The 16,070-nt window shown below is 33.1% G+C and overlaps 1 protein-coding gene across 1 annotated transcript; it reads right to left on the bottom strand.

Moving 5' to 3' along the window:
* Positions 1 to 10,659: 10,659 nt before the first annotated feature.
* Positions 10,660 to 13,601, bottom strand: LOC107800467 (glycine-rich RNA-binding protein 2, mitochondrial-like). The gene is made up of 5 exons (XM_016623636.2): positions 13,471 to 13,601; positions 12,010 to 12,161; positions 11,837 to 11,905; positions 11,180 to 11,286; positions 10,660 to 11,042 (listed from the first exon to the last, which is right to left on the bottom strand). The coding sequence occupies exons 2-5, from the start codon at positions 12,137 to 12,139 to the stop codon at positions 10,914 to 10,916; spliced, it is 435 nt and encodes a 144-aa protein (XP_016479122.1). The 5' UTR covers positions 12,140 to 12,161; positions 13,471 to 13,601; the 3' UTR covers positions 10,660 to 10,913.
* Positions 13,602 to 16,070: the final 2,469 nt, after the last annotated feature.

Here is a 16,070-nt window from a genome sequence, read left to right as displayed (position 1 = left end):
AATTATATTAAAAAATTCTCTATAACAACATTGTTTGTTCTAATATTTTTTGACTTTTATAGTGAATGGTTGTTATACGCATAAAATAACATTTAATAACACTTGAATTAGCGAAAGATTTGTGTCCAAACTTTTAGCAAAAGAATACCGGATATCTTTCCGTTGAAGACAATCCAAAAGCTTAACAATTGATTCTTCTATGCCAGTCCAAGTAGCAATAGGTTGGGTCAAAATCTTTAAACTTATTATTGGTGATCTTAGAGATTTTACCAGGGGCAGATTTAGGGCGGCGGACGAACACCCTTCGTTAGAAAATTGCATTGTTTATATAGGGGTAATTTTTTTTATTTACGTATAGATATAATATGTTGAACCCCCTTGACACAAGCCAAAAGATTGGCTTAGTGGTCAAGGGTGTTCACATTTTGTAGAAGATTGCAGGTTCAATTCCCGTCAGCTGCAATCTAATTCTTTTTACCTCAAACTTATTTTTTTAAATTTTAAACGAAACGAAACGACGTTGTTTCATTTCGTCTCTTTTAATATGTTTTCCCCCAAAAAAACGTGACTGACTTTGGGTTAAAATCCCTAAATCTATCTCTCTCTTCGTTGCCTCACTGCTCACTCCACTCCCTCTCTCTCTTCAATCCCTCTACCTTGTTGCTGCTGCTTGCTATTCTTCTGTCGTGGCATTGGCATCCCAGGTAAATTCCTTGTTCTTTCTAACTTTTTCAGAATTTTATAGTATTTTATTGGTTATTCTTAATTTAGGTTAATGACACTTGTTTGTTGTTTTTTGATTCTTGAATATGTAGACTTTAATAATGTAAATTATTGAGTTTTCTACTGCATTTGCTTTGATAAACTTATGAAAAATAATTGTATTTTTTTTAGAATTGAGATATTTTTGACTCGATCTTTGGTGATAATTGCTGATGTTTTATTCCCTTATGTTGCATATGTTACAATGATTAATAAAAATCTAACAAAGCTAACAATTTGACTCGATCTTTGGTGATAATTGCTGATAAACTTTAGAATTGAAGTCTTTGGTGAATTATATGAATATTAGATTGAGCACTTAAGTCTTTGGCTAACACTTCTTTAAGCTTAGTTCGATACAATAATCATATATCAATTTTTCTAACTACATCCCTACTTTTTAATTCAGTCTCAAAATTCAGTGAAGAGATATTTTACTAAAGCACCAAAATCAAATTTGGCTTCTCATACTCAACCTATCTAGGAAGAGAATATCAACCATATAGAAGTACCATCTTCTAATGAATTTGATTTGGATTCTTTAAAGTTTGACCCGGGGGAAAGAACTCAGATCTTGGACTTCCATCCAAATCATCGTGATGTTATTAGAAGAGAATACCTTCGACAAAATCCTTGTCAACATCGGCTTCATAACTTTCCTAAAATAAATTTTTCTGGATCAATGCGTCGATTTAATCCTAAATGGTTTGATTAGGAATATCATGATTGGTTGGAGTACAGTGTAAGTAAAGATGCAGCCTATTGTATGTATTGTTATCTATTTAAAGATAATAATATTCATCAAGGTGGAGGTGATATATTTTCAAGTATAGGGTTTAAGAATTGGTATAAAAAGAAAAGTTTTGATAAACATGGGTCGAGTAGCATTCACAATGAGTCAAAAAAGAAATGCCAAGATTTGCGACAACAACGGTCTATTCAATCTTTATTTGAGAGGCAATCTAATCAACTTAAGCATGAGTATTGGATCCGCTTAATTACTTCAGTTAATGTAGTAAGGCTCTTATAACTCAAGGATTAGCATTTCGAGGTCATGATGAATCTAAGTCTTCACTTAGTAGGGCTAATTTTCTTCAAACTCTCTCATGGTATGCAAAAGTGTGTGATAACATTCGTGATTATGTACTGGAACATGCTCCTCAAAATATGCCAAAAACCATATTAAGCAACCCAAAAAAAACATATTCAGTTTGGGGAACTTAGACGTTTCTCTACTTGATGTTTGAGCAGTATGACGCAAACTATTTGGAGTATTCAAACCTTTGAATGATGGTTCTCATAAGGCTCACTTCCACGTGATTTTGACTTTTTTTCTCTTCTGTTCATTGGAGGTAAGCAAATCGAAGTTATGCCGGAAATTCATATTTCAAATGTCAATCCCCGTATTTGGCTAATATCATAAAAATACAAGATCAAACAAAAAAGAAGTAAATCAGTAATTACTTAATTTTAACCCATAAATATACCTTGAATTCACACAAACAACTTGGAAAAAATAGAGTTCAAAGTGAGCAAAATATATAACTAAAATAAATATGAAAATGGAATTTTTAGAGTAAAGAACTAGAGTAATATTTAAGAGAGCAGAAGTTTTAAAATAAGGGCATCAAAGACTTTTAAACTACGTATAGATTTCACAAATTAAATGAGAAAGAGAAGGGGAAGGGGAAAGGAAAGGGAGGAGAACATCTTTTGTGTCAAGTTTACGCCTTTAGGAGTTTTAATTTAGTGGGACCATATGACTTGGCAGCTAACATGGACAAAAATTTGAGGGGTCGCCTGCAACATTGGATGGCCGTTAGGGTTAAGGATAAATCTAAAAAGTTTGTTAACGGTAGGGGCTGAAGTGGACGAAAAGTACAACGGAGGCCAAATATAAACAATAGTAAAAGGACAAATCTGTACCTTCTCCCCAAATATATTTTAAAATATCGGCAAAGGGCCCGATATGCCCCTCTACTATCATCAATAGTTTAAATAAGCCATATGTTATACCATTAGAGCATTAAGCCCCTGTCGTTATACCATTAAACACAAATACACTTATTTTAACATATGGGTCACGTGGCAACACCAAACTCATCCGGTTAGTTTTAATATAAATCCGATCCAAACCCATTACCCGACACTAAAATACTAGACCATTATCTAAAATATCGACTGTCACATACCTAAGTTCAATTTTTCCTTTTTCTTTTCACTCTCTCGTAGCTTTAAGAGACCGGCGGTAGTGGTGACTCCAAACTGCCGATTTCATATGATCTTGCTCTAAAGGTTAGTCTTTTCTTCATTAAATTGCTTGATTTTTGTATTTGTTGATCGATTTTGCTGATTATTTGTTATATTATTCTTTTTTTTGTGGTTTAGAGTTTCGGTTTAGACTACATCTAATCTTTATCCATTATTTTTATGTAATATATACTTTATAGTTTGTCTTCTTGTAGTTGTTGCATGCTTCAGTTTTGAGGTGATCCCGATTTGTAGTGGTTGCATGCTTCAGTTATGCTAATAAATTCGTATGGGGTATATATCAAGGTGGATTTATTGTCTTCTAGTTTAGGGTTTTTTCTTATAGGTGGTTTCTTACGTGGATTATGATTTGTTTTTTGTCTTAATGGGAAAATGCCTTTATTTTATCGTGATATTGACGGAGATTCAGTGCTTTTTCTTTGTTTATTAGCTAAGGTGGTCCTAAATGTGGGCCCCTTGAATGCAATTGCTTCATTAAACTATTCTGGTGGTTGGACTTTAGTGCATGTTTGCTCACTTTGTGAATTCTTTATGAAGGGGTGGCTCCCATGTTATTTTCTGCCTATATTTATTCCTTTTTTTTTTTTTACTTTTAGCTTATATTGGTTCTTTTGCTGTTTGCTAACCGTTCTTATTTGCTAGATTATTAGAGATGGTCTTAGTTGATTTAATATCCAATTATGAAAGTGAATGGGTTACACTTCCTGAAATTGTGTGCACAAAGAATCAACTGCACACTTGGTTAGGGTATGATTCAAACTTGCTTTCTTATATAGATATTGTCAATGAATTCACAAGTGAGATAGGGTTTGTAGGGGTTCAACAACTTATAGTTGATAGATCTTATGGTAAATTGTATGGGGTTGAAGGGGATGTGAGGATTAGACAGTCGATATCCTTGCTTTCTAATTAATATAATGCAGTGAACCTATATGATGTGGATGAATATGATCCCCCTATTGATTGCATTTCCAGTATTGTACATTATAGCGAATCATATACTTGTTTGGATTAGGCTGGTACTGACTGTAGCTTAAGTGAATTAGGATTTGACTCTAGTTCTGATTCTGAGGGATATGATTCTAAAGAATTACATTCACTCCAAACACACAAAAAAAAAAACGTAACTAAAAATCTGAATGATTATAAAGAGATATATAAATGCATGGCCTTTAAGGACATACCAGAAGTTAGGAAGTTTATGAAGTTGTATGCTCTAGCCAACAAGAAAGTCTTAAAACATAGGAAGAGTGGCACAATGAGGGTTAGGTACAGATGCATTGTGGGTTGTCCCTTTGTTTGTTTAATATTCAAAGATGGTGACACTGCATATGATAATAGTACTGTTGATTTCAATACTATTGCACATTACTTTAAGGGAAGGATATAAGATAATCCTAAGTATAAGGTAAGGGAGATAATACTTGATTTAAAAAATAATTTTTTGAGTTAAATGTGAGTCATGGAAAGTGCAAGAGTGTAAAAAAATGATATTGGAGACTTTATATGGGAGTTTTGTAGACGAGTACAACAAACTCGATGCTTATACCATTGGAATGAGAGAGAGTAATCCAGGAAGTGATGTAGTGATTAACATTTCAAAAAATGCACTTGAAAATGGAAAAAGAAGATTCTTGAGGATGTATGTTTGTTTCAAAGCTATGAATATGGGTTTCAAATTAGGGTTAAGACCATTTATTGGTGTAGATGGCACATTTTTAAAAGGGAAAGCCAAGGGTCAATTGCTAGTTGTTGTTGAACGGGATGCACAAAATTATTTTTATCTTTTGGTATGGGCAGTTGTTGATAAGGAGACAATCATTCTTGGAACTGGTTCATACAGTTGCTTCAGAGATCTCTAGACCTTAAGGAAGGAGACGGAATCACCTTCATGTCATACATGCAAAAGGTAATATTTTTGAATTTTTTTCTATTATTATCTACTTTTGTCCAGTCTTTATCTTTTCTTTTTTGCTATTTCTATTGTTGTACAGTCTTAAGAAATATTTGTGTTATCTACTTCTGTCGATCTCTCTTTTTTTTTTTTTTTTTTTTGCTATTTCTATTGTTGTCCAGTCTTCAGTAATGTTTCTGTTGTCATTCTGATTTTTTTTCTACTTCTATTGCTGTCCAATTTTCTATCATCTATTTCTGTACAATTTTCTATTTTTGTCTTTACTGTATGTTGTCCAATTTTTGTTTCTGTCAATTTCTAACTGCATGTTTTTTGAATTTGTTATAGGGATTAATTGAGGCAATTAAAACTGTTCTATCACAAGCACATCATAGGTTTTGTGTTAGACATATCGAGGCTAACTAGTGCAAGACATACAATACCGAAAAAAGCAAAAAATTACTTTGGTGGTGTTCATAGTGCACTTATGAAGAAGACTCCAAAGTCCAACTAAGTAAGCTAGGAGAGTTGAACAAGGATGCAGCAAGGAGTTTATTGAAGTACCCACCACAATCTTGATGTAGAGCTTAACTAGATATAGTTTGCAAAAATCAGTCAGTTCATAACAATCTGACCGAATCCTTCAATTCATGGATTTTAGAAGCAAGGCAAAAGCCAATCATTAAGATGTTGAAAGATATTAGACTCAAAGTTATGAACATGATAGCAAAATATGAAGTTGAAGCTAGGACATAGAGCAATGAGTTCAGTCCAAAGAGCCTGGAACTATACAATGAATTCATGGAGATTGCTCAAGTGTGTAAAGTTAATTCCAATGGAGAAGGAGGATATAAAGTTAGTGAAGGGTCTGGCAAGCATTGCGTCAACTTAAGCATGAAGAAGTGCACATGCAGGGCATGAGACCGTACAGGAATCCCATGTCCTCGTGCTATTAGAGTTATACTTCACAACAGGGGTGACTCTTTGACAGAGATGCACTGGTGGTACAGTAAGGGGGCATTTCTACTTATAGACACAAGCCCCCAACATGTTAGAGGAGAACTTTAAAAAAAAATTGACCCATCACAAGTAATAGAACCCCCAGAGTTGGTGAAGTTGGCTGGCAGGCCAGAAGTTAAGAGGGATAGGCATAAAGATAAGGCAGTTAAAAGGCAAGGAGTGTTGTCACAATCCCTAAAAGGTAGAGTTATGACTTGTGGCAAACGTGGACAACTAAACCATAATGGAATAACTTGTGCTCAGGTAATCTACAATTTACACATTTGCTGAACTTGTATTTATTTATGTTTTCTAACTTTGATTTTTAACAGCAAGGGAAAACAACCTTTGAAAAGGACAAGAACTTTGTTAGGTTCTGAAACAGAAGATGAAATACACTGTTCAACAATATAAATGACACAATCAAGTTAGGAAAGTGGATTTAGCTTCATGCCTACACCTAGAGTTGGTCAATCAAGTATGGTTCCAAATTTCCTAGAGATGGAACATGATAAAAATGTGGTTAGGCCAATAGTGATATCAGATGTCAAGACAAGACTTCAACTGAGGCAGCAAGTAAACTTATCATATGGGACAAGATCAATCAACTTTACTGGTGATCAAACTAGTGTTAGTGAGCTTACAAATATTTCATATTTACAGCAGGCCTAATGTGGAAGGGTAAAACAGCTACAACTTCAAATCAGTTAGAAAAACAAAGGCAACAGAAAATTGGGAAGCCGAAGATAAGAAAAGGAAAATGATCAAGTTGTTCTATGTAGTTTTGTGTTTATGTTGGGATGTAATTACTACAAACTTAATGATAGTCTCCTATTTAATGTTCTGTTAATATTGGTACTGATAACTAAATTAGATGTCATAGTATGATTTAGGTTGTGTTAGTTTTTGGGATTACAGTATAACATCCAATCATCAGTTTGACCTACTATCTTTACTATTTTTGGTGATATGTAATTACTACATTGACAGTACTTCTGATATGTAATTATAGCATTGACTGTTACTGATTGTTTAATGTTAGTGAAGCTACTACTCAGTTATTTACTGTTAGTGGTTTGACTGCCCATTTTTTTTGTACTAGAGTCATTTTTTGTTCTAAAGCTGTTCTATATTCAGAACTTCATGTTCTGTAATTACTGCATTAGAGTGGATGCCCATATTTTCACTGTTAATGAACTGCCTAGTTTTTTACCGCATCAAGGTCATTATTCTGTTCTAAAGCTGTTCTATATTCAGAACTTCATGTTCTATAATTTTGCATCATAGAATGAATTTACTGCATTAGAGTGGATGCCAGATTTTGACTGTTAGTGAACTGCCCTATTTTTTACTACATTAGAGCCATAACTGCCCATTTTTTTAATGTTAAAATCCACATTATTCTGTTAAGCTGAGCATTAATATGCCATATGAAGTACTATAATTAGTGATTATAATCAAGTTGACCAATACAATAAATAAAAAAATGAAAGGTATTACAACCAAGCTGACCATATTTGTGCCATATTCTGTTAAAATCGACATTAACATGCCATATAAGGTATTACAACCAAGCTGACCAACACAAAATATTCATGAAAATCTGGATTTTACAACAAAAATGCAAAATTTATTTCATCAACAATGCCACAACAAATCCAATTAACGGTGCAAATGCAACCATAATGAACATATTCATCTGCATCACTTTCACTTCCATCTCTCATGCTTTATTCACTTCAACATCATTTATAGCCTCCAAAACATTAACTTTTTCCATCAATTTGTCCCTTTCAAGCATGCACGCATCCAACAACATATTCAACGTCTTGATTTTGACATTGGCAGCATCTATTTTAGACTTGAAATCGTTGGTTACTATCAACGCTTTGTCCCGGAGGGCTTCGTCTTGCCATTTCCAATATCCACATGACTCATTCTTACAAGTATAATCAATAATTATGTTAAAGAGTAGAAAAAATAAAACTTTAAATGCATCGACGAGTAATGAATCACAAGCAAAATTCAAACTTACTTTAGGTTTAACACACTTGTAGAATATCCTTCCGGGGTTATTTGTAGTCGTCAAAGTGAAGTTGTTCGCAATCTCCCCACAATAGCACCTCCTTCTCGATGTAACACTAGAACTAGACATTGAACCAAGACTATCAGATAAACGAAGAAGAACAAAGAAATAGAATGAGAAGTTATAGCATTTCAGTTGTGGAATAGAGGGAGGGACAGAGGGCTTCTATTGCTGGAACCAAAAATGAGTGAACAAATTAGGGTTCACACATTAATAAAGGTGAACGATATAGTATTTTAGGGTCGGGTGATGAGTTCGGGTCGGATCTCTATTAAAACTAACCGGATGAGTTTGGTATTGCCACGTGGCACATATGTTAAAATAAGAGTATTTGTGTTTAATAGTAAGACGACAAGGGTTTTAATGCTCTAATAGCATAACAGATGGCTTATTTAAACTATTGACAATAGTAGAGGGGCATATCAGACCCTTTGCCGTTAGAATATTGGTCAAATCTCGAGAAACAAAAATAAAACTCATAGAAATAAGAAACATTGAGTCCCGTTTATTATGAAAAAACAAGCTCCAAACTTTTTGTTAAAGTTATGAAGTTGTGTTTGTTTGATATGCAAACAATAAAATCACCTTTATTTTCAAAACTTTGAAGAAAAAAAAAATACTGGAAAAATAAATGGCTATGAATTTTTCAAGATAATTTGGAAAAAATATGATTGACAATGAATACGTGGTTAACATATTTCATATGTGTTTTTCCTTTTGAAAGAGAAATAAAGCAACAAAGAAAAACAAGTTCAAAATCAAGCGAGTATATGAAACCTCAATAATATCACAAGGCGCGAAAAAATCCTAGAAAAACAAGTTCATGCCATTCAAAATAAGGCTCTTAACTAAAGGTCAAATTGCTTAACATGTTAGCTATTGAATTAGCATGCTTATAGATATGCGTAGGCAATAGTGACCATATAGTTCCTAGCCAAGAGGCTAAGGGCGGATCTATAGGGTAATTTATGTGGTACGTAAACTTATGATCTTTCCGTCAAACTATGTATTTTATGTATGTATTTTATATAATCGGTCTAATATTTTCTGTTGGCAATCATGCTCTACAAAGACTGCATGATGCACTTAATTGAATACTTCGTTATTTATGCAAAGGAACGAAGATCAATTCTCACTTAATACTTCTTCTTTTCTTTAATGTGCACTCATATTTTGAAAATCCTAGATCCACCTTTGCGATGGGCGATAATGCGACCAACTTTATTATTCTTATGAGACGTAGACCCTCTAATAGTATATATTTCAAGTAAAAGAGTTGAGTTCATATCCTTGAGCGTGTCTTCCCGAATTAACAGATCTTCTTCACGAACATCCTCTCCTCACTGCAATTTGTTAGTTTTGTCTTTTAATCAAGATTAAGATCCCTAAAGACAAGAAAGCTTGACATAGAACATAGTTGCTTCATCTTATCAATTACACCATTTAGAATTTAAGTTTGTTGTACACCGCGAGACTTCTTGCTTCTACTTTCTCTTATTCAATTATGTTTATTTGGGAGCTATGAAAAAGGAAAAATATAGTGGTAATATCTCATTCGGTAAAGTGTCAAATATATCCTTCTACTTTCGAAAAAAATTTAAATATATCCTTCGTTATACTATGAGTCCAAATATACCTCTGTCGCTATACTTTGGGTTCAAATATAACCCTTATTTAAATGGAGGGATATGTGTCATCGTCATGTTGGTCAATTCTAAATATCTCATAATTAATTAAAAAACACATACCCATACCCGAAATATTTGTAAAAATTGCTTTAAAAAAACTAGAAAAAAAAATTCAACAAAATATTTTTATTTTTTTAAAAACTAATGCACATGTAGTCCACTGCTTTAGGAAAATCCTTTTTTCAGTTTTTAAAACAAAATCTTTTTTTTTCTTCATTTTTTACAAAACAATTGCTTTAAAAAAAGATGAAAATTATTTTTTTGTAAAAACTGAAGAAAAAAAAAAGATATTCCTAAAGCAGTGGACTACATGTGCATTAGTTTTTAAAAAACAAAAATATTTTGTTGATTTTTTATTTCAGTTTTTACAAAAAAATAATTTTCAGCTTTTTTTAAAGCAATTGTTTTGTACAAAGTGAAAAAAAAGATTTTGTTTTAAAAACTGAAAAAAAGACTTTCCTAAAGCAGTGGACTACAGGTGCATTAGTTTTAAAAAAACAAAATTAGTTTGTTGATTTTTTTCCCAGTTTTTATAGAAAAATATTTTTCAATTTTTCCAATTTTTTAAAAGCATTTTTTACAAATATTTCGGGTATGGGTATGCATTTTTTTTAATTAATTAGGAAATATTTAGAATTGACACGATGACACATCCCTCCGTTTAAATGAGGGGTATATTTAAACCCAAAGTCCCTCCGTTTAAATGAGGGGTATATTTAAACCCAAAGTATAACAGTAGAGGTATATTTGAACTCATAGTATAATGAAGTATATATTTAAACCTTTTTTGAAAGTACAGAGGTATATTTACCGTATCTCATTAAACAAGCTAATTCATCCGTTTTCAACAATTCTGCAATTTACTAGCGTACAGATTTCCCAAGATGAAAATAGTCTTCTAATAAGCATCATTTTCACAGCATTTCAGAGGTGAAATTTTCCATAGATGGCTACATGTCTAAGATTCAAAAATTTGCAAATTGCATCCATTCTTTCGTCAATACATGACGATGTATGCTTACATACAGTAAACAATAAGTAGCACAGAGAAGACTAAAGACTAGTCATAAATCAGGAAAAATTATTGATACCAAAACCTTGCACGAAAAGAAGTCTCAATATAGATAAACTCAACAAAGCTATCCCACCAGGTCCTCTACTTAGATAAACGTTATCATGCACACATTGACAGCTTAGCAAAAATAAAAGTGACTTAGTATCCATCATTGTCTCTAGCTTGACCATAGCCGCCACCAAATCCACCACCGGAGCCGCCAAAACCACCACTTCGAGGAGCTCTCTCTTGGGCAATACTAACACGAATATTCCTTCCCTGGAGTTCCTGCAAGGACATAACGTACGATCAGCCATGACGGATAAAGTAAAGCAGTTAACGCAAATAAGAATATGCAGCAACGACTGATGAAGTAAACATAAGACTAAGACCAAGTCTTCTGATATTCCCCTAATGAAATTTACCTGACCATCCATTGCTTTGATAGCCTCATTGGCACTTTCATCATCTGAGAAGTTCACAAATCCAAATCCCCTTGATCTGCCAGAATCTCTGTCAACGATTACCCTCGCTGGACCAAAAAAAACCACAGTTCTAAGTATTCAAACAAGCATAAACTGAGCAGCAAGTTAACAGTAACAGTTCAGAGGAACCAAAACTACTATTGCAACTCCAAACTTAACAATCCTACCCCATCTCGACCAAGAAAGAGAGGTAATAACTTGCCTGACAGAACAAATTCACAATAAACCATAGTACTGCAAGGCTCCCTGCCCAATCACTAGGTAAGCAACAACTAACTAATGATTAACAAATCTGAACTGCTCAATTTACCCAAAAAAAGATTATGAAAAAAAACCCGTTCAAGAGCTGCTGAAACCTATCAAATTTCCATCATTATGATCTTGATTGAGAACTTAAACCTATAAACTTATACATAAAAACCACACTACAATGAGTATAAACAGACACACAGGGCATGATCTACTGATCCTTACAAAGTACAATGATACCACCTTATTTATGCGCGCTTGCTTTTCGTTATGTTTATTCAAACTATGTCAGCAGAGATAAGAAAATTATTGAAAATCAAGCAGCGGACATCTGCCTCTGGAGCTTACCATCAACAACATCACCAAAGGTAGCAAAGGCATCTCTCAGTGACTGATCATCAGTTCCCCAGGAAAGACCTACAAAATATATGGATGAATAAGCAAATATATACACGTTGCACAAAATTACCAGTTGGTAACTACAACCCAGTAAGAACTTTAAAAGACCAGTCGAAACATACCACCAACGAAAAGCTTCGTCGACATGCAACGGACGGCATCAAGCATTGACGGCATTGGTGATGTTGCACTTACTGCATTTCCAGAAATGCTCTGCCTCAAAAGACCACCGAGTTTGTTGTAGAAAGCCATTTATGCAGATAAATTGACAAATCTACACACACAAAATTTAAGTCATGGCATCAAATCCAGCTATTGGAGTATCAAAAAATGAAAACCCAGGGAGACACAATCACTTTAAGAATGTCAGATAAGATATCAGTAAATCATGCGTTCAGACTGTATGAAATTATCACGCCAGTTGATTTAAAGAGCATAAGTCATCAAAATTACAAAAAGTAGAACCATGAACAATTATTCAGTAATTCGAACAAAGTCAGAATTATAGGCACCAATTGTGGAAACTTGATTTTTTCTAGTTCCTGATATGCAGCAACAATGAATCCTGAGAAAACCAAACCACAGGTTGTGTGATGTTCTATTCCCCACATATCTGGACAGATGTAGCTTACTAGCTACGATCAACACAGAACATTGATATATATGTGAAAATCATTAAACTTAAACAAATAATATATATTAAACCATAATTTTAAATGTAAAAAAAGTTCAGTCTCAAGTTTTTCAAGAGCTTAAACCATCAAGTTTAAATTAAGGATCCAACCTCTGCTAACATTAATTCAAAGAAGTCACTGAAGTCGAAGCAGATGTGTGATCTTGCCTAATGTATTAATTCAAAGAATACACAAAATTCAAAGCAGATGTTGATTTGTACATTACAAATTTTATTTCAGTAATGTGACCTTTTTCAAAGGAGATTAGTAAAAAGTAACACGAGAGATTTGTAAACAACACGGGGGATCTTGTTCGTATTGTAAGTGGGCATAAGAGATCATTTCCTCAAAATTTCAAAGAAAATGCTTTTATTCTAATTTACAAAAAAAAAATTAAGCTACAGCATCCAAGGACTTTTGGCAAAAATATGAAAGAAATCACGGCAAATAAACACTAATATCCGGGGCGGAACTAGCCTTGAGGTTGCGGATTCGACCAAACCAGGTAGCTTTGGTACAACTCTATATTTGTTTTAAGAAATCCATTGAATATATTATAAATTATTAATTTAGAACCCAATAGCTTTAACGGACTAGAACATAAGCTTCAAATCCTGTCTCCACCTCTAACTAATATTGACCTAGCATACAAACAATAAGCAAAGAAGCTACACCAATCATAACAAAAACATAACATGTAGACTACAACTTCAAACAAAAGTTATCAAATTAGGATCAGAACAAAGGGTTAAAGATAAAACATCCATAATTATTAAAAGTAAGAGCCTCACAAAAACTCTTTCACAGGACAACACAACTAGAAATGCTAGATCAAAAAACTAATTGTAACAAAAAATTGAATAAAGAAACGGGAAAAGAAGGATTGTATCCAGTTTAAAATATATATACCTGATGAAAGAGAGTTTTTGAGGGTTTAAGGAGAGAGAAACAAATGAGGAGCGGCTAGGGTTTAAGCCACTTCTCAATGCAGATACAGAAAAGGATATAAAGACGGTGATCTTTGAGAAAAATTATCTTTGGCATTTTTATAGCCTCGTGACTGCTTCGAGGTGTTGTACGTTTTGCGACGTTGGGTATGCTAAGGGTAGCCACGGTATTATGTACAAAATATGCGGTTCTCAATACTTTTAGATTTGGACGAACCTAGTCATTTTAGTTTAGACAATATATTTGTATTAAATTTTTTATAAAATATGTAAAAATATATAATTGTGAATCCAATCACAAAGACGAGCTAAGAATTTATGACGAATTAAGAACTCATAAACTGTAAATACTAGCTCTGCTTTTGCATCCATTAAGCATTTTTTTTATGACGTGTTCGAGCCATTTTGATTATTTCACTATCGATTTACTACTTCAACTTAACATATATACCAGGTAATTTTGTCCATTAAAATTTGGATATATGAGAATAAATTACCTAATATGTTATTTACGAATTTGAATTAGAAATCTCATGGTTTTACTTATCTCCTCCAACTTAATTTATTAAACACTAATCTCACTCTCGATGCATAGACCTCCATTAAGTTACTATTCTCTGTGTCAACACTCTTGAAGTCTATCCATGGTAAACGAAAAGTCAAATAATATAATGATATTGGGATGACGATTTGTCTAAACCTCTCAAATAACTTTTTCTAACCAAGAGATATTCGGTATATATTGATCGATTAATATGAATTTGTACGTTCGACTCATTTAAGGGGACAATACTTCCTATCATGATTTTTTCCCGTATATATGACTTGAATATGTGATATCTAATCTCGATGCATAGACCTCCACTTTGATTATTTCACTATCGATTTACTACTTCAACTTAGCATATATACCGGGTAATTTTGTCCATTAAAATTTGGATATATGAGAATAAATTACCTAATATGTTATTTACGAATTTGAATTAGAAATCTCATGGTCTTTTCTGATCTCATCCAACATAATTTATTGAACACTAATCTCACTCTCGATGCATAGACCTCCATTAAGTTACTATTCTCTCTGTCTCGTATGTCAACACTCTTGAAGTTTACCCATGGTAAACGAAAAGTCAAATAATATAATGATATTGGGATGACGATTTGTCTAAACCTCTCAAATAACTTTTTCTAATCAAGGGATATTCGGTATATATTGATCGATTAATATGAATTTATACGTTCGACTCATTTAAGGGGACAATACTTCCTATCATGATTTTTTTCCGTATATATGACTTGAATATGTGATATCTAATCTCGATGCATAGACCTCCACTTTGATTATTTCACTATCGATTTACTACTTCAACTTAGCATATATACCAGGTAATTTTGTCCATTAAAATTTGGATATATGAGAATAAATTACCTAATATGTTATTTACGAATTTGAATTAGAAATCTCATGGTCTTTTCTGATCTCCTCCAACATAATTTATTGAATACTAATCTCACTCTCGATGCATAGACCTCCATTAAGTTACTATTCTCTCTGTCTCGTATGTCAACACTCTTGAAGTTTACCCATGGTAAACGAAAAGTCAAATACTATAATGATAGTGGGATAACGATTTGTCTAAACCTTTTAAATAACTTTTTATAATCAAGGGATATTCAGTATATATTGACCGCTTAATATGAATTTGTACGTTCGACTCATTTAAGGGGATAATACTTCCTATCATGAATTTTTTACGTACACATGACTTGAATATGTGATATCTAATCAAGGACGGAAGATTCTCATCCAACTCCATATCCTAATGATCACTCAAAAAACTTTTTGGAAAACCATAACATTGCCCAATGTTCAACTAATTTATTTGATTCTTACATCCTATGTTAATGCTAAAGATACAGACGTAAGCAACATAATATACATATAGGATTTGACATTTCAACATGTTTTTCATAAGTTTAGAAATTGCTTATCGAATTGACTAACTTCAACACAATCAAAGACATATGTGTTATTTTCCGACGTTTAATTTATTTAAATTTCAAAAAATTAGTTGTTTTGAAAATTTATAATCTACTAAGGGGAAAATATCAAATTTGCCCTTTTGGACTTAGCAAAATGGTCCAACTTTTTGCCCCCATCTAGTAGTTGGTGTAAGATCTACCGTTGCCATTACTAATATTGGCTAGATTTGCTCTTATTGCCTAAGGGTAAAAAGATTTTTTGTACACATAAAAAAGTCAAATTTGTTTTTGACCTATGGAAAGTAGTCTAGATTGTATGATTTTGTAAAAACTATTTGCTTGATGAAGTAAAATATAGAAGCTAGTGATGGTAACAATGGTCGTTGATAATGGTTGTGAGGCGATATTCATGGTTAGTGAAGAAGGCTAGCGATTGTGCTGAGATAGTTGGCGATGATCGCGCAGTAGTGACAATAAGTGATAGTTGTGCAATAACGGTTGATGGTAATAACTGGCGTTGAGGTGATTCGTGGTAGTAACCGAAGATATAGGTGATTAGAAATCAAATTTAGCAATGAT

The sequence above is a fragment of the Nicotiana tabacum genome, chromosome 13 (assembly GCF_000715075.1).
Source record: "Nicotiana tabacum cultivar K326 chromosome 13, ASM71507v2, whole genome shotgun sequence".
Classification (NCBI taxonomy): Eukaryota; Viridiplantae; Streptophyta; class Magnoliopsida; order Solanales; family Solanaceae; genus Nicotiana; species Nicotiana tabacum.
This window is presented reverse-complemented; position numbering and strand designations above follow the sequence as displayed.